The sequence below is a fragment of the Bos mutus genome, chromosome 11, assembly GCF_027580195.1.
Source record: "Bos mutus isolate GX-2022 chromosome 11, NWIPB_WYAK_1.1, whole genome shotgun sequence".
In the NCBI taxonomy this organism is placed as follows: Eukaryota; Metazoa; Chordata; class Mammalia; order Artiodactyla; family Bovidae; genus Bos; species Bos mutus.
The window spans coordinates 7,471,034-7,495,084 of record NC_091627.1 but is presented as its reverse complement, the minus strand read 5'-3'; the positions used below and the strand labels follow the sequence as shown (position 1 = coordinate 7,495,084).

Genomic DNA, 24,051 nt, shown 5'->3' with positions numbered 1-24,051 from the left:
AGACAGATGGACGACTTACTAAGCATGGTGAAAGATCCTCTGTGAGAGTCTTGACCCTTTGTGTTAAGTGACATGGATGTATCCTCTTTTCATTAGGATATGGACCGTTTGATGTTGACCTTTGGGGACATTCCGCATCATGCCCCAGTGCTTTTGGCATGGGCCCTCCTCCGTCACACCCTGAATCCAGAAGAGACAAGCAGCGTGGTCCGGAAGATAGGGGGGACAGCCATCCAACTGAATGTCTTTCAGTACTTGACCCGACTGCTCCGCTCGCTGGCCAGTGGGGGAAATGACGTGAGCATGCGAGTGGGCAAAGAGCAGGGTGGATGCTCGTTGATGAATCATCATTGTAGTAATAATGACTGTCAGTGATGGGGATAACAATGATAATTTTGTAACCTTTATAGAGCCTTTATTGTGATAGACATTGTTCTCAGCATTTTCTGCGCAGTATCTTGTTTCATCCTCACAACACTTCTGTGTATTGGGAATTATTACCCTGTTTTACGGGTTAGGAAATTGAAACTGAGAAGGGATGGTGTTTGCCCACAGGAACAGTGAATTGGTGGGTCCTGCTTGAACCTTCTCTGACCCTTTGCCATCCTGTTATGCTGTGCCACTAAGTATCTCTTACAACTTTGGTCATAGTGACTGGATAAATCTTTGGAGAGGGCTTATTCATTCAACTGTAATGGGATGAATTAGAAATTCTTTTTGAGTCTTGTGTGGGGGCTTAGTTTGAGTGGCATGGTTTAATCAGCTTGTTTTGACATGCTGAATGAAACCTTAGCCAACTTGTTGGCGCTGGTTGATACATCTCAGTGACAGTCGAGGCAGCTGCTTCATTCCTACCAGCATAGAGGCTCTATCCTTTTTGTAGGCTGGAGGTGGTTTTCCTCCCTACGAAAACTTTGATCATTTTGAAAAGGGTTCCCTTATGATGTTCTTGTCTGTACTGTAATGTGTATAGCTTCTGCTTTCTCCTTTCTTCCTTTGTCTTCCTGATTTTGGGACCAAGTTAGGAAAATTGTGAAGCCTCAGGTTCTCTTCCCATTTGTTTAGAGAGACTGCATTAATGTGATGGGATCACGCCGAGCCTAGAGGAGAGTGCTGCTACTCAGAGCTCCCCCGACCCCTTGTCGTTACAGTGTACCACCAGCACTGCCTGCATGTGTGTCTACGGACTCCTTTCTTTTGTCCTGACCTCCCTGGAGCTGCACACCCTGGGCAATCAGCAGGTCAGTGTCTGGCTTTCATGAGACTGTCTACACTGCCCAGCTTGCAGTCTTCTTCCTAAAATACTCCTTTGGAGCTGATATAACACAGACCCATATACTTCAAGTACAATTTGCTGTTTATTGCTGTTTTTTCCACTTACTATATTATAAAAAGGTGCATATTAATGATTAAAAAGTCAGGAAGTGCTGATAAAAAGAAAAAACTGTAAGCCCACCACACAGAATAACCTGTGTTAACAGTTTGATATATTCCCTTCCAAATGTAAAAATATAGTAGTTCTTTAGAAATGGAATCACCATCTATATACTGTTCTACAACCTAATTTTTTACTCTGTAGTGCATTTGTCCCAAACATCCATGGATGCTAATAAATATTCTTGTGCAGTATTTTTAAAAAATGAAATATTTTAAAGATATACTGAAGGAGACAGATTTGTGTAATGAACCCTCATGCTCCATCACCAGCTTCCAAATGATCGATGGACAGCTGACTGTACTCATTTCTGCCCCTTCCCTCCTTGGTTACTTTTCTTTCGGAGGATAATTACTTTACACTACTGTGGGTTCTGCCACACAGCAAGATGAATCAGCTATAGGTATACATATATCGCTTCCCTCTTGAACCTCCCTCCCACCTCCTTGGTTATTTTGAAGCAAATCCTGGACAGTATTTGCTTTATACAAATATTTTAGTGAAGCTTCACAACCTTTATCATATCTAGGAAAACATATCTTCAAATAAGGTAGGACTCAAATTTCTCGTAAATGTCATAAGTTTATCATAAGTTTGTATTAGGATCTAAATAGATCTATATAGTATTGGCTGATAAGTATGTCAGATTTCGTGTAGTCTGTAGCTGTGCTGTTAATTATGGTATCCACAAACCACATCATTGTCTCCATCCACTAGTTCCCTAGAGCAGCATCCCAGACTTTTATGGCACCAGAGACCGCTTTTGTAGAAGATAATTTTTCCACGGACAGAGTGGGTGGGGGTGTGGTTCAGCTAAGCTGGGCCTAGTAATACCTCTCATTTACATGCATTGTAAGATTTGCAGTTTGTTTCCATGTACATGATCTTAACATTTAATCCTTAGGACAACATTGTGAGGCAGGTAATATTTTCACCCTGTTAGAGTTTGAAGTTCAGAAAGGTTAATTTGCTTACCATCTTACAATTCCTTACTTTTTAACCCCAGAATTCTTTCTGACATACTATATGAAGGTATTATTCATGTTTTTATTTTATTTTTTTATTTTTATTTTTTTACATGTGTTCCCCATCCTGAACCCTCCTCCCATGTTTTTATTTTAATAGAATGCAGCTAAAAAAAAAAAAAGACTGGTTCAACCAGGAAAAGTAAGCCATTTTCTTCCCTCCTCAACAGGATGTAATTGACACAGCATGTGAAGTCCTGGCAGACCCTTCTCTCCCAGAACTGTTCTGGGGAACAGTAAGTATGTCAGAGGGAGTCAGGCTGTGGTGTTCTCTGTAGCAGAATTTGTTTTAGTTCTTAGACTAAGCTTTTAGGTCTGTTTTCTCATGTAATCTATACAAAAGTTGATAAATTAGATAATATCATCCAATTTTGTGTGTGGGGAAATGTGATGCTCAGAGATGGAAAGTTACTTGCCTGAGCTAGTCACCACCGCTAGATAGGGTCAAGATGTAGTTCTATCTGACTTGAGTCCCTAGTCCACATTATTAGCCAGTGTGTCCTCTCTCCTACCCACCAAGTCTTTTTTTTACATCAAGAGTCTCAGACACCAGTAGTGCTCTAATTCCTGAACATACCATTGGGTGATTGTAACTGTCTTAGAAATTCTCAGAGTACTGTTATGTGTTAGGGTGAGGATTCGGCTTTGGAGAGAACAGTTTCTCACTGGTATTTAGTCTTAGCATTGACAGCAGCCTCAAGCCTCAAGGCCCAGGTGATGAATAAATGTTTCTCTTGGAACTATGGCCTGAATGCTTTGCCTGTGTATTGCACCCTCTTTCTCCTGAGGTGGTGGGAAACAAAATGCAGATTAGGATATGATGCTCACGTGTGGTGCTAACTGCTGACAGGCTGTGGGTGCTTTTCATATCAGTGGAAGCAGATCATGTACAGCTACATTGTGTTTTCCTGTGGCGAGGATTCCTAGCAGAGGTCACTGCAGGCAGCAGTAGTCTCCCTTCAGGGTCTCACTCAGTTGTTGAAGCCTCTTTCACTGGATGTTTAACATGGAAGTTTTAAATTATTAGAGAAATGCCGTCTACCTAAAGAAAAGGATTTATTTTATATTTTCTTATGGTTGCTGGGCAGTTCAGAGATGTGTTAATTTCTGGGTAACATGAAGGTCAGTGACTTCTCCCCTTCTGCCATAGGAACCAACCTCTGGTCTCGGGATCATTCTGGACAGTGTATGTGGAATGTTTCCCCATCTCCTGTCTCCACTCCTGCAGTTGCTTCGAGCCCTTGTATCAGGGAAGTCTACTGCTAAGAAGGTAGGTTATTCAGTTAGATGCCTAAATAGAATGGGAGATGTTTTTTAGAAATCCTTTTTGCTTTTCATGTTGCAGTTCCACTGCCATGGCAAGAATTAGTCTGCAGTTGAATGAAAAATGCTGATGATAGTTCCTCGGTTCTATAAAATTAAATTTTCTTGAGTACCTATTAAGTATCTACCTATAGATATTGTGGGAGTAAGACAAAATGTGAAGTTCCTTAATATCTAGTTAGAAGAGAATAATGGATATAAGAATTAAGTAGTAAAGCTAGGTGGGCTTCCCTGGTGGCTCAGCCGTAAAGAATCTGCCTGCCAATGCAGGGGATTGGGTTTGATCCCTGGGTCATGAAGATTCCCTGGAGAAGGAAATGGCAACCCTCTCTAATATTCTTGCCTGGGAAATCCCATGGACAGAGGAGCCTGGTGGACTATATAGTCCATGAGGTCACAAGAGCTGGACATAGCCTAGTGACTAAATAAGAACCATAAAGCCAAGTGGTATGTAATTTATGTCATCTGAGTGGTCAAGACCATACTGTTCAGGAGAGACAGCGGTCTGTGGAGTGAGAGGGTCCTTGAGTTGGGTGTTAAAGAATAAGAAGGGTTTGACTTCACAAGGAGTGCTGAGGCAAGTCTCAGAAGAGTCCTAGGGATGGCTTTGTAGGAATTTTGAGAGTCAGCACATACACAGTGGCTAAAAGAGCAGAAAAGCAGATGGGAGGCCCCTTAAATGTCCCTCAGTAAATGTATAGCTCTTTGTTTTTTGTTCCTGTGTGTTGGCAGGTGTATAGTTTCTTGGATAAGATGTCTTTCTACAATGAACTCTATAAGCACAAGCCCCATGATGTGATCTCCCACGAAGATGGAACCCTTTGGCGGAGGCAAACACCCAAACTCCTTTACCCTCTAGGTGAGAGAGACAGATGACCCTGACTCAGTAGCCTCTTCCACGGCGTCTGTGTTGACCTGACTGCTGTTTTAATGTTTCATGGCAGGTACCTTTAAAGTGGATCCTCTCCTCCACTGTGCTTGTTGATTTCCTGATAAATTATTGGTTTCTTACTGTTTTACATCATTTGATCGTGTTACTTCAGAAATAGTGCTTGTTCATTATAACAAAGGAGACAGCGCAGAGCTATGTTTTTAAATGTTCGAATCTTTTCAGGCCCATCCCCATCAGATGGTTACTGTTCCGTGTGGTGTATATCCTCTGACACATCTCTGTGTTCTCTCACAGGTTCTCTGCAAATCGATTTTATTACATGTAGATCTGACTCATTCTTTTTAGTAACTATATAATTATTCTTGAAGTTTCATATTTTTTTATCTTTCACCTTCTAGAGGACATTTAGGCTATGTCAGGTTTTTGCCACTACAAACAGTGCTTCTCTGGGGACATATACCTTTATGTCCTGGTGGTTTTACTTTTTAGTACATAGAATCCCTAAAGTGGGACTGCTGGGTAAAAGGGTGTATGCGATAAAATTTTTAAATACATGTCCACTGACAGATGAAATGGATTTTCTAAAATGCAGTATATATAGATAAGACACCAAGTTTTCTTAGGAGCCAAAATTTGGAGAGTATTATTCAGCCTTAAAGAGAAAAGGAATTCTGACACATGCTATGTATAACATGGGTGAACCTTGAAAACACGGTACTAAATGAAGTAGAACAGTCCGGAAAGGTTAAATACTGTAGGATTCCATGCATATGAGGTACTTAGAGTAGTTCAATTTATAGTGACAGAAAATAGAATGGTAGCTGACAGGGGCTGGGGGCTGGGATAATGGAGATTACAGGTTAATGGGTACAGAATTTCAGATTTGCATGATGAAAACAGATCTTTGGGTTGATGGTAGTGAGGGTTGCATAACCATGTGAATGTACGTAATGCCACTGGCCTGACAACTTAGAAATGGTTAAAATGGTAAATTTTATCTATTTTTTTTACCACAATTTGAGAAAAATGGTAGAAAAAAAATTTTTTTTTTAATATTCCTAAGTATTTTATTCTTTCCATTGCAATGGTGAATGGAATTGTTTCCTTAATTTCTCTTTCAGTTTTCTCATTATTAGTGTATAGGAATGCAAGGGATTTCTGTGTGTTGATTTTATATCCTGCAACTTTACTATAGTCATTAATTATTTCTAGTAACTTTCTGGTGGAATCTTTAGGGTTTTCTATGTAGAGGATCATGTCATCTGCAAATAGTGAGAGTTTCACGTCTTCTTTTCCAATTTGGATTCCTTTTATTTCTTTTTCTGCTCTGATTGCTGTGGCCAAAACTTCCAAAACTATGTTGAACAGTAATGGTGAAAGTGGGCACCCTTGTCTTGTTCCTGACTTTAGAGGAAATGCTTTCAATTTTTCACCATTGAGGATAATGTTTGCTGTGGGTTTGTCATATATAGCTTTTATTATGTTGAGGTATGTTCCTTCTATTCCTGCTTTCTGGAGAGTTTTTATCATAAATGGATGTTGAATTTTGTCAAAGGCTTTCGATTGTGTTGAATTAAGTTGTAGGAAAACAGCAATTTCCTTTCCTGCTGGCAGCATGTGAGAGTAACCTGTTAACAGTTGTAAGCACTTGTATATTCCATATGCTCAAGGAATAAAATGTGGGAGGCACAGCCTTACTCTTCTAATCTTTGCATCGCTAGTGACTTACCTGGTGACCTGGGCACCTGCTGTCCTGTAAGGTGGTCTTCCTATAGTCATCATGTGAGTGGAGAACCACTCTGCACTCGATTGTTTTTCAGACACGTGGAAAGACTCACTTCCCCTATGACAGTTGAGAGCTTTTGTTTTTGTCCCTTTTTAATGCAAAAAGCTGTAACAGTAGTGGGTACTAAGAAGAGAGTCTGTACATCTCTGTGGGATTAGATATTGCTGTCTGTCATAGGAATCTCCTCTTCCTAGTAGACTAATTTCTCTTTCTTCTTTAGGGGGTCAGACCAACCTTCGCATACCTCAAGGCACCGTGGGCCAAGTGATGCTGGACGATAGGGCCTACCTGGTGCGCTGGGAATACTCGTATAGCAGCTGGACCCTCTTCACCTGCGAGATTGAGATGCTGCTGCATGTCGTTTCCACTGCAGGTGAGCTCAGCTCAGAGAGCGATCTCTGTGAGAAGAAAAATGGTCATGGTTAGAGGATTTGGAAGGCAGAAACTTTCAAGATAAGATTCAGAACTTTCCAGGTTGTGATTAGCATCATTTATCTGGGTCTCAGAGACTATTCAGTGATCTTAAAGGAGTTGTTTTCATTGAGATCACAACTTTTCCCCCTCAGATGTGATTCAGCACTGCCAGCGGGTCAAACCCATCATCGACCTGGTCCATAAGGTCATCAGTACAGACCTGTCGATAGCAGACTGTCTCCTGCCCATCACGTCCCGCATCTACATGCTGCTGCAGCGGTCAGTATCTGGTCCCTCCCACTGGGTCAGAGGCTGCACGCAGCCCATGGTGGGAAACCCTGGTGTGATATCTGTCCACAGCAGAGGGATTTCCTATTTTCATTTCCTGCTGCCAGGAGGGACCTGGGGAGAGAGGACTGGAAAATACTTGTGATGGAACAAGTCACTTTATTCATTTTACTGAGTGCAGTGCACTGTTCTCCAACCAGGTTAACAACAGTGATCTCCCCGCCTGTGGATGTCATCGCTTCTTGCGTCAATTGCTTGACTGTTTTGGCTGCCCGGAACCCAGCAAAGGTGAGACACAGTCTTCCTAACAGCCCAAAAATGTCACGCATGGCATATACCTGAAGACACACCACAGACACTCGACTCTTCTTTTCCCTCTCCAGGTCTGGACTGATCTTCTTCACACAGGCTTCTTGCCTTTCGTGGCCCACCAGGTCTCCAGCATGAGTCAGATGATCAGGTGAGCCAGGTCTTGGGGGTAGAGTGTATTCCCGGGGAGTATCCCTTACATTTCAGATCTCAGCTAGCTTCATTAGTTTTAAAGGTGCTTCTCAGAGCCTTTGTATTCTGCTGCTTGCCTTTTCAGTCCTCTCACCAGAAATGAGTCAGGATGAGGCGAAGGTGGTGATGGGACTTGGGGCACAGAGGCTCTTTCCTTAGGCGAGCACTGATGTGGGTCAGTCTTTAAAGCTGAGGGAGAGGGGTAGTTCTCATCCAGCAGCAACCACCTTAGGTATGTGGAAGTTAACTTTCTAGTCTAGAGAATCCAGGGGTGTCTGGATCCAGAGGCTCAACTTCCCCTTTTTAAGCCGAGGTCACTCTGTACTTCTCTGTGTTTCATGGCCACGCAAGCTTGCTGATGCACCATTTATTAACACACAGGCTCCATCTCACTACCTGAGCGTTCTCTTCTTGCTCTCTCTTGCTAATGAGACAAACATGCTTGCTTCATGTTTATTTGATTTTTCACTTTTGAGGTTGTATATCAGTAAAGTCCTTAATGCTTCCCCTGGTTAATAAGTACCCTAGATTTGATTAATTCCTTTGCAGGGCTTTTTCATTTTATGCCCAAGTCATCGAGACAATAACAGGAATTACTACAGTTTATTGAAATTGAATTTACAGTTTATTGAAAGCATCCCATTGTTTTTTTCCCCTTTGTCCCTCTGTTTTTTCCCAGTGCTGAGGGGATGAATGCTGGTGGGTATGGAAACCTCTTGATGAATAGTGAACAGCCCCAGGGCGAGTATGGGGTCACTGTTGCCTTTCTGCGCTTGATCACCACTCTTGTGAAGGTAAAATCTCATCAGATAGAAGCATCTGAAATAATTTTCCTATATCCCGTTACTGTAGTCATTTGTTTGCAGGCTTAACAGTTGTCCTGAAGTTACAGTGATAGCAGTCTCTGTGTCCTGATTATTGTGTGCCTGACTTTATAGTAAATGCTTCATCTTTGTTAACTTATTTAATACTCAGAGTCCGTACAGCGTAATGCAGTGACTTCATAAAGTTATTTCTGACAAAGCCCAGGATAATATGTACACATTTCATCATGTCCCAGTATGTACATCATATGTTTACTTCTAAAATGGAGTTGGGGCTTCCCTCATAGCTCAGTCAGTAAAGAATCTGCGATGCAGAAGACCGAGCTTCGATTCCTGGGTTGGGAAGATCCCCAGGAGAAGTGAACGGCAACCCACTCTAGTATTCTTGCCTGGAGAATCCCTTGGACAGAGGAGCCTGGCAGGCTAGTCTATGGGGTCGCAAGAGTCGAAAACGACTGAGCGACTAAGCGCACACAAAGTGGAGTTGCAAAGTGTGACACAGCTTGTACTATGCAAGGTGCGTTCTGATGTTTTCTAACAAGCTGATCTCACAATCCGGTAATGAATCACAGCTCTGGTTGAAAAATACTTGTGTGGCATGGATTTGGGGGTCAAAATTAGGTTTACCTTTCAGGTTGACCACTTACTGGCTGTGTGACCTTGGACAGGTATTAAATTTCTTAGCACGTCTCTGAACTGGTATGATAAATGATCTCTACCTCTTGGAGTTGAGAGGGCTCCACATGAAGAACGCTAAGCACATGTGCTGCTTGCAAGAATCAGTCAATGAACGCTTAAATAGAAATGGTTCTGTGTAGAGATAGGGAAGTAGATATGTTTATATAAAGAAACCTTACTTTTACGATAAGGAAGCTGATGGTAACAAGTAATACTAGGACAAAGGATTTTGAGTATCAGATCTCCTTTCTGATACTTGAGTGATGGGATAGAATTTAGAGGGTGGTTGGTGATCATGACAGTGAACCTGGGTTTTTCCATTGTCAACAGTCTTGTATCCTTTGTGTTTCAGATGGACCTCTCTCCTGCTCAGGTTTAGCCTTCATCCTTCTCTTTCTTGTAGGTGCCTTTTGTGATATTGTCACATTGTCTTTTTAGTCCCTTTCTCTATTCTGGGGAAACCTATGACTTGGATTCAGTTGAACTAGAGTATTCTGATGTTTGTTGTTGTTGTTTTTTCCCCCCCCACTGATAGCCAAGGTTTGCCCAGGTTTCTTTTGGATATGTGGTCTTGGAGTCAAATCTCTAGTGATAAAGTGACTTATTCTTAAGTGGCATATGCCCTCACGGCAAGATTTCTTGTAGGGGCAGCTTGGTAGTACCCAGAGCCAAGGGCTGGTGCCTTGTGTCATGTTTGTGCTGAAGGAGATGCTGCCAAGTTACCACAAGTGGCGATACAACTCCCATGGTGTGAGAGAACAGATTGGTAAGGAGAACATGGGCAGCGAAGATGGGCGGCTCCCTGGCCACCTTTCTTTCTTGGGATAAGGGTCATCACCCGAGGTTACATCACTCCTATGTCTTTTCTGGAGTCCAGGTTGCCTGATCCTGGAGCTGATTCATTCAATACTGAACCTGTGCCATGAGACAGACCTGCACAGCAGGTAGGAGGGGGGAGATTGCTAGCGCTTGGTACTTTGAGATGCTGCCACTCTGCAAGGGAAGACACGGGCTTCTGCTCTGCACAGCTGGCTCGTTCTTCCAGAGAACTCAGCTTGGTTGGGCCCAGAGCTCAGTGCTATTGGGGTTCAGATTTGCCTTCCACCAGCCTGTTTCTCCTTTATCCCTCTGAAGAGAGAAGAGCAAATGAAGTGGTAACAAGGTTGTCCCCAGTGAAATTATACACACACGTATTATGATCTTTACAAAAGGTGTATATGTCATAGAGAAATAGGGCAAGATGCCCTTCATAACCCTATTTCCCAGAGATGGCTGTTAACAAGTTAACATGTGTCTTCTAGGTTTTTTTCCCTCTGCCTGTACTTAATCTTCTGTAACTTTATTTCCATGCCACTACATGCAGATCTGTTTTGTTTTAATGGTTCCATGCATTCCACTCTATGGATTAATTGTGATTTGTTTCAGTAAGCATTTTCATTAATCGACGGATATTTAGATGGTTTCTCAGGGTCTGTTTAAGGAAAGAAATCAGAGTGGCTTCCTCTGGCAAAGAGCTGATTTGTATCACTGATGTCCAGTTGGTTAGATTAGGACAATACCCTTTACTTCCAGTAATAAATTTGGTGGCTCCCTGGTAACTCAGAACGTGTCTGTCTTCCAGTCACACCCCCAGCCTGCAGTCTCTCTGCATCTGCAGCCTGGCCTACACGGAAGCAGGACAGACAGTGATCAATATCATGGGCATCGGTGTGGACACCATCGACATGGTCATGGCTGCTCAGCCCCGCAGGTAGGCCTTCCTCTCCACCTTCCCCATGTGTCTTTATCGTGCCCACATGTTGTAAGAACTGGAGCGTAAGAAAGACAACCTGTTCTTCCTAGGATGTAGCCTCTGTATAACCTACTGGCTGCTGTATAGAGTGGCACACAGCAAAGGGAGCTGAGTGCGCCTCCTCTCTCCTAGTTTGGACTGGGGCCTCTAGAGCTGTTGAACTCTGGGACTGTTGTTGGAATCTCATTCATGAGAGCACATGTGTTGCGAATGAAGTCATGTTGTCTGAATCAACTTTGGTTTCCATTTGGCACCCTAGCGATGGGGCAGAGGGCCAGGGCCAGGGCCAGCTGCTGATCAAGACAGTGAAGTTGGCGTTCTCTGTCACCAACAATGTCATTCGGCTGAAACCGCCTTCTAACGTGGTGTCCCCTCTGGAACAGGCTCTCACACAGCATGGTATGTATTTTTCTTCTAATTAGCAGCATTTCTGCCCGTAAGTACATACTGCAGGCTGTGTTTTAGAGGTCAACAGTATTTTTGAAATTCGGTAATGATCACCAGTTGGACTTAGAAATAAGACTGTGTCATACTTTACGTCTGCTTCCCAGTGGTGATAGAATAATAGTAAAGAATACACGTTCAGAGTATCTCGGTTAAAATTCTGGCTCCAGCCAGCTTTGACCTTGGGCACCTTATTTTAACAACTATGCCTCAGATTTCTCGTCTATAAAATGGGGATAGTCACAGTATCTACCTTGTAAGATCATAATGAACATTCAGTTGCTGCCTGTAAAACCTGGTACCTAGTTAGTGTTGACTGTTATTACTCTTTGGCTTTAAACTACTCATTTAATCTCTTTGGGACCCAGTTTCCTTATTTTCAAGTAGGCATTTGGACGTCATCTACGACCTTTTTCTAGCTATATCATTTTGGGATTTTAATGATTTTTTGCATTTAGTGCCATGTTGTATATAATGTGATGTCTTTTTTCCTACCCTGTTTGTTAAAAGACTATTTTCTAAAAAGTGTATCTAATTCTGCTCTTAATGTATTGGACTGAGCTGCTGCTGCTAACTCACTTCAGTCGTGTCCAACTCTGTGCGACCCCATATCGGGCAGCCCACCAGGCTCCCCCTTCCCTGGGATTCTCCAGGCAAGAACACTGGAGTGGGTTGCCATTTCCTTCTGCAGTGCATGAAAGTGAAAAGTGAAAGTGAAGTCGCTCAGTCGTGTCCGACTCTCAGCGACCCCATGGACTGCAGCCTACCAGGCTCCTCTGTCCATGGGATTTTCCAGGCAAGAGTACTGGAGTGGGGTGCCATTGCCTTCTCCAATTGGACTGAGCTATTTACCCCCAATCCTGCCTGTCCCCTTGGCTACTGAAGAAAGAGAATGACAGGGCCACCTGCATCCGCTTGGGCCCTCCAAGTACTCGAGAGTAAATTCCTTCATGTATGTGAGCTTTCTGAACAGAAACCTCTCCTAAGAGCTTGAACTAGGCATACTTTGCTGTCTGAACTGTTTCCTGTACTTCTTCAGGTGCCCATGGGAACAACCTTATTGCTGTTCTTGCCAAATACATCTACCACAAACACGACCCAGCTCTGCCTCGTCTTGCTATCCAGCTGCTGAAACGTCTGGCCACGGTAGGATCCCACCTAACAAGTCCAAGCCCCAGAAAACTGACTTTGTGCTTGAGAATAGTGTTTCTTCTAAGAGATGTAACTGACTTGGACTTTTAAAGTGATGTACCTATAGACACATACTCACTCACACACACTTTTTTTTCCTGATTATGAAAGACATACATACTCATTTTAAAATATTTGTTTAAATGTTACAGATAAACTTTTACAGAAAATTAAGGTCTCCTCTAATATCTCCTCATTCTAAGAATTCCTGTGAGCAGATTGGTACACATTGCTCCAGGTTTCTTTTTATCCATGCTTATGTATTAAAGAATGTTTAGTGTGAGCTTTTGTTCTTTTCCAAAGCAGAATTCCACGATACATACAGTTTTGTGACTAGCTTTCTTCACTTAACACCACATCCTGCAGCCTTGCTGTATGGGCACACTGGGATCTACCTCATTCTCTAATTCTTGTGTGACGTGCCATAGCATGGATGGGTCCTAACTTATTTATGCTATTTTCTGTCTTACTGTTAAATAGTGCTCTAGTGAACATTCCTATCCACAGAACCCTGTAAACTTTTGTTTACAATTCCTAAAAATTAGTTAGATATAAATGAACATTTAAATTTCTATTAGATATTTTGAAATTAGCCTCCAGAAAGGATGTAACAGTTTATACTACCTAAGTCTCATATCCTTGCCACAGTGACTTCACCAGTTTTTTAATCCTTGCTAATCTAATAGGCAAATCAATGTTATCTTTTTTAAAAAGCTTTACATTTATTTAACCGTAAGAGAGGTTATGCATCTTTTTATGTTGATTACTGTTTTCTCTGGGAATCATGGGGCATCTTTTGCTGTCGTTTGGTGTGATGTCCCTTTTGGCCCAGACCTGTCCATCTGGATATTTCCCTCTCTGGCATTTTCCAAGAGTTCCTCAGCACCTTTCTGCAGATGCCTGTTGCGGTTTTTCTGGAGGTGGAGCTCTACCTGTGTGTCCCGGTCTCCGCCAGGTGGCGCCCATGTCAGTGTACGCCTGCCTGGGCAGTGATGCGGCTGCCATCCGAGACGCCTTCCTGACCCGCCTGCAGAGCAAGATTGAGGATATGCGCATCAAAGTCATGATTCTGGAATTCCTCACGGTTGCTGTAGAGACGCAGCCAGGCCTCATTGAACTGTTTCTGAATCTGGAGGTGAAGGATGGCAGCGATGGCTCCAAGGTGAGCCTGCACCTGGGATGAAGCTGGGACATGGCCCTCTGGGAGGTGGGTGCTGGACTCTCCAGGTCCGGCTGTGGGCCGAAGCTGTGGGCCAAAGCTGTGGGCCTGAGCTCTCACTGTCCCTCTGCAGGAATTCAGCCTCGGGGTGTGGAGCTGTCTCCACGCGGTGCTGGAGCTGATCGGTTCCCAGCAGCAGGACCGCTACTGGTGCCCCCCACTGCTGCACCGGGCAGCCATCGCCTTTTTGCACGCCCTGTGGCAGGACCGGCGGGACAGTGCCATGCTGGTCCTCAGAACCAAGTGAGTCTGACTCCAGAAATTCCTCAGTCTCTGGAGTGTGTGTCCTTGTCTATAAGATAAGGGGGCAGTCATTCTGGGAGGTTTGTTGTGAGAGGTCATGCTTAAAAGTGCTTCGTGCTTGGGTTATTGTGTGGGAGTTATTCTCTTTTTAAAGCTGCCCCAGCAGGTATAATCTTTACTCTGATATGTTTACCTTAGAGTTCTACCTTTCAAATTCCCACCTTCTGCCAACCCCCAAAGCCATTGCTCATAAGAAACAGTAGTCAGATGAGGGTGACTTGCTCGAGCCATTGAACTGAATGGAACACGCTTTACTCTGGGTCCCTGTTTTGTCCATGGAACCGCTTTCTGTTTATGTATTATAGTCTGAACAGGTGACCTATGCAGCAGATGTTAGGGTTGGAACTGAGAAAATGTGGAGAGGTGACCACCAAGGGGAGGTGGAAAGAGGAGAAAAAGGACTGTATGAGAGAAAGTGTGATTTCTGCCATGTATTTTCTTTTCAGACCCAAGTTTTGGGAGAATCTAACGAGTCCGCTATTTGGTACGCTTTCTCCTCCCTCGGAAACATCTGAGGTGAGTGCTGAAGGGAGGGACAGTGGTGGAGAGGCCCTGGGAGTGAAGGCTGGGCTGAGACTGGGCTGTGGAAAATGTCTACCCCCACCTGACTAAATGACCAGCACGTTTTCTTCACCTGGAACTTCTTTCTCAGAGAAGCACTTGTCTCCTCTCCTTTGAAGTCTTGCTTTGGGAAGGAGGGTAGCATGCCCTGCTCTGTTGCTGGCTCTGTGGTCCCCACTCACTTCGAGACACTGGACCTGACGCTTCTGCTCTTGCAAGTTAGATGCCCACTCGCTAGGGAACGTGCTTTCTTGTTTGCTAGTGCCGGTCCCTGTTCTGGCCCACGTGGGAGGGAGGGGCCCCAGGGGAGAGGTTCTCACGACTCTCTGCTCTCCCCCTCCACAGCCCAGCATCCTGGAAACCTGTGCCCTAATCATGAAGATAATTTGCTTGGAGATATACTATGTAGTTAAGTGAGTCCTTTCCCCTTTTGAGACTTTAATCAGAGGTTTGTGGCGGGGGGACCCATGAAGTCTACTGCTGAGGGCGTGGCCAAATGAGCCCAGACAGAGGAGAGAGCTGGTTTGGAGCCATTTCTGGAGGGCCACGGATCCGTGTCCTTGGTCAGTCCATCGATGGCATTTGTGATTGTCAGAAAGAGTGATTGTGAAGCAAACTCCTTGTGCTCGGGATTTTATGGAGAAGGAACCCTGGAAAAGGCCTCAGCCTAACCCATTATGTTGAGCAAGAAGTGTGAGCCCCACACAATGGAGCTGATCTGGAGCCGTCTGCCTTTAAGCCCATGTGAGGTTGCTTTCTCTGCCTCAGCAAGGGTCAGTGCCCGTCACACTCCCGTCGGCATTTCTGCTAACCGTAGGTTTTATTTTTCTCCTGACACCCTAGGGGCTCATTAGACCAATCATTAAAAGATACACTCAAGAAATTTTCCAGCGAGAAGCGCTTTGCCTACTGGTCGGGGTATGTCAAGTCCTTGGCAGTTCACATGGCCGACACAGAGGGCAGCAGCTGCACCTCCCTGGTAGAGTATCAAATGCTGGTCTCTGCCTGGAGGATGTTTCTCATCATTGCCACCAGTCACGTAAGAACCTCCTGGGGCGAGTTTTGGTTTTGGTATCCTAGCAACAATATGCTGGGATGCTTAGCAGATACAGCCCCTTGGGCTAAAGAATGGTCAGGGTTTTTCTCTGAGAGCTAAAATGTAACAGGTTCTGTGCCAAATGTGGGGTGCTTGGATGCTTTTTGGCCAGCAAGGGGCCCTTAAGGAAAGTGCAGAGAAGGCATTATTTAAATCCCTTCAGATGTTCATAAAACTTTCCCTTAGCTACCTTTGTGGATCTAGCTAGGTCTTGGAGACCCCTTCTGTCATCCACTTCTTGTGCACATGGATGATTGCCTCTCAACTGTGTGCCCTGGGGACGCTGGGTATATACTGGGTATATATATTTGTTGACTGGTCAGCAGGTAGCTATAATGGCTGCAGCAGTACCCTCTAGAGAACAGTGGTTTTCGTTGGCTCTAGAAACTGCATTCCCTGGTGTTCTTACAAAAAGATCAGAGGCCATTGTCTCTGCAGTGTGTCTACAGAGCATTGGTTTTTAGCGAGTTGATGTTTGAGAAGAATTTGCATTTTTCCTTGGCTTTTCTTTTGTGTGTGCTTTGACAACATCTTGCTGTATAGTAAGGACTTGATATTGACGTGTTTTGCTCTAGGGAATCCAAATTAGTATCTTGACTTTATAACTTCAGCTAAACAGTACCTTTTGTTCCAGGCACACTCTTACATCTTCCATGACTTGTTCCCTAGTGCCTGACTGGCCACAGCCTTGGAGGTGGGCTGTGGCACGGTGGTTTGGGACCCCTGATACTATAGACACACCAAAAGGGTCAGTTGTCTCTGGGGAACTTTATGTGTCACCTTTCAGGTCCGAATGGGGCAGCAGTTCTTGAATTGCAGTTCTGAAAATCCCACCAACATCTTTTCCCCCAGGAAACCTATTTTGGTTTTGTCTAGGATATTGATCATCTTTTCATCCATTTAATAGATATTAGTGGAATGCTTACTGTATGCTAGGCACTGGGATACAGCAGTGAATAAGGTAGATACAGTCTTTGATCTCACATGGGGCCCATGAGAAGGTACATTGTAAACAAATTTACAAAGGAATATAGTTCGGGATTGTGATATTTCACAGTGAAGGAAATAACTTAGATGCTATGGTAGGGAATGCTGAAGGAGGGTAGAAGTAGTCAGGAGGCCCTCTAAGGAAGTACTGTTCACACTGAGGCCCGAGTGTGCGAGGAGACTTCTAGATGATGCTCTGGGCAGGCAGAGTCAACAGGTGCAGAGGCCCAGAAATGGGAAGAGCTCAGCCTTTTCACAGAGGAGGAAGGGGGCCAATAGGGTTGGAGTCAAATGAGCGCAGTGGGGATGATACCAAAATCAGGTGGACCAGATCCTCGGGGGTGCCCAGGCCTCGTGGAGCATTTGGTGTTTCCAGAAGGGTTGCCCTGGGAAGCCTCTAAAGGTCTGAGCAGAGGAAGGACGTTGTTGGGGAGGATGTGAATGAACCTAGCCCTCTGATTCTGACCATGGCTAAAGAGGACCCGGAAATATCAGGGTCCTTGAGTCTCATTTTAACCAAGGAAGCAGTGACCAGTTGCCTGACAGAGGACCCCATCTTTCTTGGCTTCTGAAGTCTGGGAAATTTTTCTAACTGACCTTTCCTTCCTGTCCCTTTGCAGGCGGAGATAACGCACCTGACAGACTCTGCAGTGCGTCGCCAGCTCTTTCTTGACGTGCTCGAGGGGACCAAGGCGTTGGTAAGTGTGTCTGGGAGAGTTCCTGTTCCTCCCGGGGAGATGGCTTCTGCAGTCAAATAGCAGCTCCTAAGCCTGTAGCTGTGCGAGTGGTCAGATCACTCAGGCGGCCTGAGGCTGTGGTGCCAGGCGGAGGTCCGCTACAGCCCCTGGCCTCTTCCCCATGCTCACTCTCGTGAGTGCACTGCTGGGAGAGAGAGGGTCGGGGCCGCAGGGGCCTGTGTGCGGTGCTCCCAGTCTCTCGGGGCGCTGACTGTGCCATCTCCCCTCAGCTCCTCGTCCCTACCTCCGTGAACTGCCTCCGCCTGGGCTCCATGACGTGCACCCTGCTGCTTATTCTCCTCCGGCAGTGGAAGAGGTAAGTCAGGCCAGGAGAGGCAGCCTCTCCCACCGTCCTCACTGGCTCCACCTCGGGTTTCGGGACAGGAGCAGACCTCTTATGAGAGGCGTGCTGCCCCACGGGCATCCTGAGGGGAGCGGGCCGTGTGTGGCCTTTCTGTGAGGTGTGTTCCACCCCCCTCTCCACTCTGCGCTGTGTCTAGAGAGTTAGGGTCTGTGGATGAAATCCTTGGGCCCCTGACGGAGATCCTGGAGGGAGTGCTGCAGGCAGACCAGCAGCTTATGGAGAAGACCAAGGCCAAGGTGTTCTCGGCGTTCATCACGGTGCTGCAGATGAAGGAGATGAGCGGTAAGGGGCGGGGAAGGGTGAGGGGCAAGCCTTCCTCCACATCAGAGCTGGGATTGTTCTCTGAAGCTCGAGTTTTCAGTCCTGGGCTCTTGTCTTCAGGAAAGCTCTTTGTCTCCTCCCCTCCCACTGGCTGACGCACTTCCTCTTAGCACCCTGCGCTCGCAGCCACCTGCCTGGAACAGACGTGCTGGGTAGCCTGACAGAGTCCCCTCCTGTGTCCTTTGCAGTGAATGACATCCCCCAGTACTCCCAGCTGGTGCTGAACGTCTGTGAGACTCTTCAGGAAGAGGTGATCGCACTTTTCGACCACACCCGCCACAGCCTGGCGGCGGGCAGTGCCACCGAGGACAAGGACAGCATGGAGACCGACGACTGCTCCCGGCTCCGGCACAGGGACCAGCGGGATGGGGTGAGGGGGCGCCTGGGAATCAGTGTGTACTCCACTCGCATCCCCGGTTGTGAACTGCTGCCTCCTCTGGGCCAGGCCCAGGGGTGGTGAGTGAACAAGACAGTCACAGCCTGACAGGGAAAGTTAAGAAACCAGATCGCGCAACATGTGTCAAATTCCGTTGTGGCAAGTGTCGCAGGGGTGGAACACAGGGAGAGGGTGCCCCATGGGGTTCTCACCTCATCCAGGGATTCGGAGAGAAAGCACCCTTTCAGCAGTGCCTGGGCGTTGGTAGAGCCGGCAGGCCACGGGGGCAGGGGGATTTGGGCAGCAAGAACCGCGTGTGCTGAGCTGTGGGTGAGAATCATGTGGTGTGAGCCAGGGTCAAGTGAGGCCTGGAGAGCCGGAGGCTGGATGACCGGCAGCCTTGCCAGGGTCTTTATTCTGGGTGCTAAGTGAAACAGAAAACCACGGAAGGATTTTAAGTAAGGGAGAAAAACGATGAGATTTGTATGTTAGAAAGCCTGTTGGATGTATTAATTGTACAGAAGAGTGTTTATCAAGCTGTGGATCAGGACCTATTCATGAATCTTGGCACATTTGGTTATAACCAGCATTTTCTAAATGAAGTAGAATAAAATATAGAAGAAAATAGCTTACTTTGCAGGGGATAAAGGTAGGTACTCTTTAAATTAAACATGTAAGTATGCATATACTGCAGCGCAGTATGGATTACTCTGGGGGGCTCATGACCATTAAGTGTGAAAAGCCACTGGGCTGAAGAACAGAGTAGAGAGGATCTGGAGAGAAGGAGGGACCATTTGGGAGGTGAGAGCGATTGTGCAGTTAGAGGGGAGCTCGCTTTGGCCCCACATGGCGTGGGCGACCTGTTCCTCTCCGCCTCCCCCGGCACCACCTCCTTCCCTCTCACCATCTCTGCCCCTGGGCCCAGCAGGTCTGTGTCCTGGGCCTGCACCTGGCCAAGGAGCTGTGTGAGGTGGATGAGGACGGGGACTCGTGGCTACAGGTGACCCGCCGGCTCCCCATCCTGCCGACCCTCTTCACCACCTTGGAGGTGAGCCTTCGCATGAAGCAGAACCTGCACTTCACCGAGGCGGCGCTGCACCTGCTCCTCACGCTGGCCCGCACCCAGCAGGTAGGCGCAGGCAGAGGAGTGGCTGGGCTTGTGCCAGTGGGTGCTGACGCGGCCCAGGGTTCTCCCAGCCCGAGAGCCCCCACCCCGCCCCGGGGCGGGCGGCTGCAGTGACAGCATCCATCTCATCCTGCATCTCTCTCCCTTGCAGGGGGCCACGGCTGTGGCCGGAGCTGGCATCACCCAGAGCATTTGTTTGCCTCTCCTGAGTGTGTACCAGCTCAGCACCAACGGGACAGTGCAGGTGAGTTCCAGGGGCTTGCCCTGCCTCCCCAGGCCCCTTGGTGCTGTCACTGGGCCTGGAAGTTGCTTTCTTGAGGGGCCTGGTTAAGGCACCAAGAATACAGAAGCTTCCCCACCCTTGCACTGACCGCTAGCAAGAGAAGCTCACGCAGTTAGTTAGTGCCCAGCCTGAACCTGGAGCCTTGGCTTCTTGTATCTCTGGTGCTCTTTCCGCGTAACGCCTGACCTCGGACCCTCTCTGACCTTGCTGGCGCCCCTTCCAGGAGCTTTTCTCCTCAAAAGAGCCAGGCTTCCTAGCTGCTGGGTTGCAGGGAGGCCCCAAGGTCCCTGTCAGCTGGTTCCTGGGCCCTTGTCGTGATCCTGTCTGCTGTTTGTGTCTTAGACACCCGGCACCTCTCGGAAGTCCCTGGACGCCCCTTCTTGGCCTGGCGTCTACCGTCTCTCCATGTCCTTGATGGAGCGGCTCCTCAAAACCCTGCGCTACAACTTCCTGACCGAGGCCCTGGACTTCGTGGGGGTTCACCAGGAGCGGACCTTACAGGTGAGGGGCTGCCAGCATTTTTGGGGTCAGGACTTGGGGTTCAAGGGCGTCTGGGCTCCTCAGAACTGAGTGTGGGTGCTCCCACTTCTGAGGTGCCATGAGGACTGCTGGCTGACAGGCCCCGCAGAGGAAGGGGAATGGTCTGGGATCAGCTCAGACAGGAGCCTCTTCACCTAGCCACCTGTCATGCCGTCGCCTCAGCGTTTGAGGGCCCAGGACTCCCCTTCCTGCAGCAGGGCTGAGTCACCCCACCCTTTCCTGTGTCCCTCCCAGTGCCTCAACGCCGTGAGGACGGTGCAGAGTCTGGCGTGCCTGGAGGAGGCCGACCATACCGTGGGCTTCCTCCTACAGCTCTCCAGCTTCAGGAAGGAGTGGCACTTCCACCTGCCTCAGCTCATGCGGGATGTCCAGGTGCGGCCTGAGACCAGCTTTTTGGAGGGTCTGGGGAAAGGTTCAGGGAGAACGGGGCAGGGCGTGAAGGGCAGGCCTGTTCCTGGAACGTGGCCGTTTCTTTGGTAGCACAGGTTTGGGTTCACCTTGCTTCCTCCACAGCGAAGTGTTGCTTCCATAGCATAGGGCAGCCTTACAGGGTGAGAACCTGGGCTCTGGCGTAGACCCTGGCTCACATCCCTTAGTGCAGGACAGTTATGAAATGGGGCCAGCTGGAGGAGCAGGCGGGGAGGAGCACAGGCTCCAGAGTCAGGCTGTGCTTGTGTGACCTTGGCCAGGTCACTTCCCTTCTCTCCTTCATCTCACCGTTTTCTTTTTCTATAAGACGGGAAAACTGTCCCCTTCTAACCTATTTACTTAGGACTTTATACCGTGCCTGGTTTCTAGCTGGGTCTCGGAAACCATCCAGGCATCTGTTGACCCAAGAGTCTGGTTGAGCATGCTTGGTGGCTGTGAGGTTTGGGGCTGGAGGTCACAGGGAGTTGTGGGGGACACGGGAGAAGTGCGTGGTTTCCGGTAGCACCCCGCTGGGTGCGTCTGGTCAGCTGCCTGGGGCCGCCCTGTGGATCCCTCACCCTCTCCTGTGCCACAGGTGAACCTCGGCTACCTGTGCCAGGCCTGCACCTCCCTCCTGCACAGCCGCAAGATGCTGCAGCACTACTTGCAGGTAAGCCGGCCTCCGCGCGGCCCGCCCAGGGCGGCCTCGCCCCAGCTCCTCCGCGCTCCAGCGCTCTGTTGTCTCTCCCCCCTCCCCCCGCCAGAACAAAAATGGGGAGGGCATCCCCTCAGCTGTCGCCCCCCGAGCTCAGCGGCCATCCGCAGCTGCCCTGGCTGCCCCCTCCTGCTCCTCCTCCAAGCAGCCCGCTCCTGACACGGAGGCCTCAGAGCAGCGGGCCTTGCGCACCGTCCAGTATGGCCTCTTGAGGATCCTCAGCAGGACCCTGGCCGCCCTGCGCCGCTTCACCCCCGATGTCTGCCAGGTCTTGCTGGATCAGGTACCCCACCCCACGCCCCCAGCCTCCACCGAGCCACCGGCGCTCCTCTCTGCGCCCAGAGGTGCCTGGGGGTCTTGCCCTCCGTCAGTCTCATCTTGCTTTGCAGTCCCTGGACCTTGCTGAGTACAGCTTCCTGTTTGCCCTGAGCTTCACCACTCCCACTTTTGACTCCGAAGGGGCCCCCTCCTTCGGGACCCTTCTGGCCACTGTGAATGTGGCCCTGAACATGCTTGGAGAGGTAAGTTGGGTATTGTCTGACCCCTCACCCCAGGCCTTCCTCCCAGCTTTCCACCGTCTAACCACCACCTTGGGCCTGTGTACCACCTGAGCTGACCTGTAAGAACTAGTGAGTTACCGCGTAGCTGATAAAATCACCTAGCGTAGGTCCTGTGAAATGGGGAGGTCTCAGTGGGTTGGAGTTATTACTACTACCTCATTTTTTTTTTTTTTTCTCTAATTTTATTTTTAAACTTTACATAATTGTATTAGTTTTGCCAAATATCAAAATGAATCCGCCTACCTCATTTTTTTTAACCCCCATTTCTCTTTCTCCAGCTGGACAAGAAAAAGGAGCCTCTCACCCAGGCTGTGGGGCTCAGCACACAAGCAGAAGGGACCAGAACTCTGAAGTGAGAAAGCCCTCCTTCTGGACCTTGGTTGGGGGCTGGGGTGGTCTTGGGCCGGCTCTCCTGGATCCGCCGCTTCATGCATACAGCCCACATGGCCTCTGCAGCAGTGCCCACATCCGCCTCCCCTCCAGGTCGCTCCTGATGTTCACCATGGAGAACTGCTTCTACCTGCTCATCTCCCAGGCGATGCGTTATCTTCGGGACCCGGCTGTGCACCCCCGGGACAAGCAGCGGATGAAGCAGGAGCTCAGCTCAGAGTTGGTAGGAGGGGTGGAGGGCCCTGCCTGCTGGGGCGACCCAGGGGTCCCAGCCCCCAAGGGCCTGGGGCCGCCCTGAGAGGGCGGCCACAGGGCCTCATCAGGTGCTTCTCTTGCAGAGCACTCTCCTCTCCAGCCTCTCCCGCTACTTCCGCCGGGGAGCCCCCAGCTCCCCTGCTGCTGGCATCCTTCCCTCGCCTCAGGGCAAGTCCACCTCTCTCTCCAAGGTCAGCCCCGAGAGTCAGGAGCCTCTGATCCAGCTGGTGCAGGCCTTTGTCCGACACGTGCAAAGATAGGGCACCTGCCTGCTGCCGCCTACACTCTGCACCAGCCTGCACGGCAGGCCTGGGGAGTGAGGGGTACTGCTGGCAGACAGCCTGTCTGGGCCCGAGAGCAGCTCGTCACCCTCCCCAGAGTCGCCGTGACTCCAGCCACTGCCCCAGTGTTATTTTTGTAACAGATCAAGAGGTCAACAGCAGGGGTGGGGAGCCGTAGTCTGCTGCACTCGGGCTCACGTTCAAAATGCCCCTAAAGAGGTGTATTCCTTTCCTCAAGCATTCCCCACAGCACTTGACCCTGTCCGGGGGAGAGGCGGGGAGCCAGTGTCACGTGCAGCCAGGAGGCTGTGTGCACGGGTTTGAGAATCTGTTTTTCCACACTCTGTTCTTGCAGTTTTTGGTAATACTGTGGTCTATTTATACAAATATTAAAATACTGTTTATACACAACTGTGTGGGTATACCTTCCGAGCCCAGGGACTAACCAGCTCTCAGAGCATTGCTCTGCCCTGCTTGTCCAGGGGCCCAGAGTGGACTGGGGGGTACTGGGTGGACACTCAGGTCTTCCTTCTACCCAGGTCTTGGCCCCCATCCCCCACCTCCATTTACCAGCTGGCTGAGTTGATCACTGGGTGAGAGCCTTTCCTGAAGCCCTGCTCCTTCTGTCTGTAGCTCTGTGCCTCCCCTCCCTTCAGAGGGCCCTGGGTAGGGTGGCCTCTGGCCTCCTTGGGACCTAATCACAGAGTTCTGGGCCCAGCTGCAAGCCTCAATCTATAACCTGGCTTGTGGACCGAAGCTATCACTTGGGAAGTTTTGCAACTAAAGTGGGCTACAGTCCCTGCATGGCCAATTGCCAGTTACGGAACCTTGAGGAGGTGACTGATTTCTTCCTCCCTTGTCTGGGAGGACACGAGAATACGTGTGAACATGCTGCTCTCAATGTCGGGTCTCTGGGAAGCACTGTCAGCTGTCAGT

At 48.3% G+C, this 24,051-nt stretch overlaps 1 protein-coding gene across 1 annotated transcript in view; it reads left to right on the top strand.

Moving 5' to 3' along the window:
• NUP188 (nucleoporin 188) overlaps positions 1-23,526 on the top strand; it is a 43,448-nt gene extending 19,922 nt beyond the window's left edge. The window contains exons 11-44 of the mRNA XM_070378866.1: positions 97-297; positions 1,152-1,241; positions 2,631-2,696; positions 3,611-3,730; positions 4,516-4,642; positions 6,682-6,834; positions 7,028-7,154; positions 7,364-7,451; positions 7,547-7,623; positions 8,344-8,458; positions 9,812-9,932; positions 10,044-10,110; positions 10,788-10,916; positions 11,218-11,357; positions 12,442-12,548; positions 13,549-13,755; positions 13,886-14,055; positions 14,562-14,631; positions 15,022-15,089; positions 15,520-15,715; positions 17,380-17,457; positions 17,727-17,812; positions 17,997-18,142; positions 18,370-18,551; positions 19,486-19,686; positions 19,835-19,927; positions 20,309-20,467; positions 20,741-20,878; positions 21,510-21,584; positions 21,679-21,912; positions 22,019-22,150; positions 22,468-22,541; positions 22,673-22,802; positions 22,918-23,526. Of these exons, the coding sequence (XP_070234967.1) occupies positions 97-297; positions 1,152-1,241; positions 2,631-2,696; positions 3,611-3,730; positions 4,516-4,642; positions 6,682-6,834; positions 7,028-7,154; positions 7,364-7,451; positions 7,547-7,623; positions 8,344-8,458; positions 9,812-9,932; positions 10,044-10,110; positions 10,788-10,916; positions 11,218-11,357; positions 12,442-12,548; positions 13,549-13,755; positions 13,886-14,055; positions 14,562-14,631; positions 15,022-15,089; positions 15,520-15,715; positions 17,380-17,457; positions 17,727-17,812; positions 17,997-18,142; positions 18,370-18,551; positions 19,486-19,686; positions 19,835-19,927; positions 20,309-20,467; positions 20,741-20,878; positions 21,510-21,584; positions 21,679-21,912; positions 22,019-22,150; positions 22,468-22,541; positions 22,673-22,802; positions 22,918-23,094 (4,344 nt within the window). The 3' untranslated portion in view covers positions 23,095-23,526. The remainder of the gene's footprint in view (positions 1-96; positions 298-1,151; positions 1,242-2,630; positions 2,697-3,610; positions 3,731-4,515; positions 4,643-6,681; positions 6,835-7,027; positions 7,155-7,363; positions 7,452-7,546; positions 7,624-8,343; positions 8,459-9,811; positions 9,933-10,043; positions 10,111-10,787; positions 10,917-11,217; positions 11,358-12,441; positions 12,549-13,548; positions 13,756-13,885; positions 14,056-14,561; positions 14,632-15,021; positions 15,090-15,519; positions 15,716-17,379; positions 17,458-17,726; positions 17,813-17,996; positions 18,143-18,369; positions 18,552-19,485; positions 19,687-19,834; positions 19,928-20,308; positions 20,468-20,740; positions 20,879-21,509; positions 21,585-21,678; positions 21,913-22,018; positions 22,151-22,467; positions 22,542-22,672; positions 22,803-22,917) is intronic.
• The last annotated feature ends 525 nt before the right edge of the window (positions 23,527-24,051 follow it).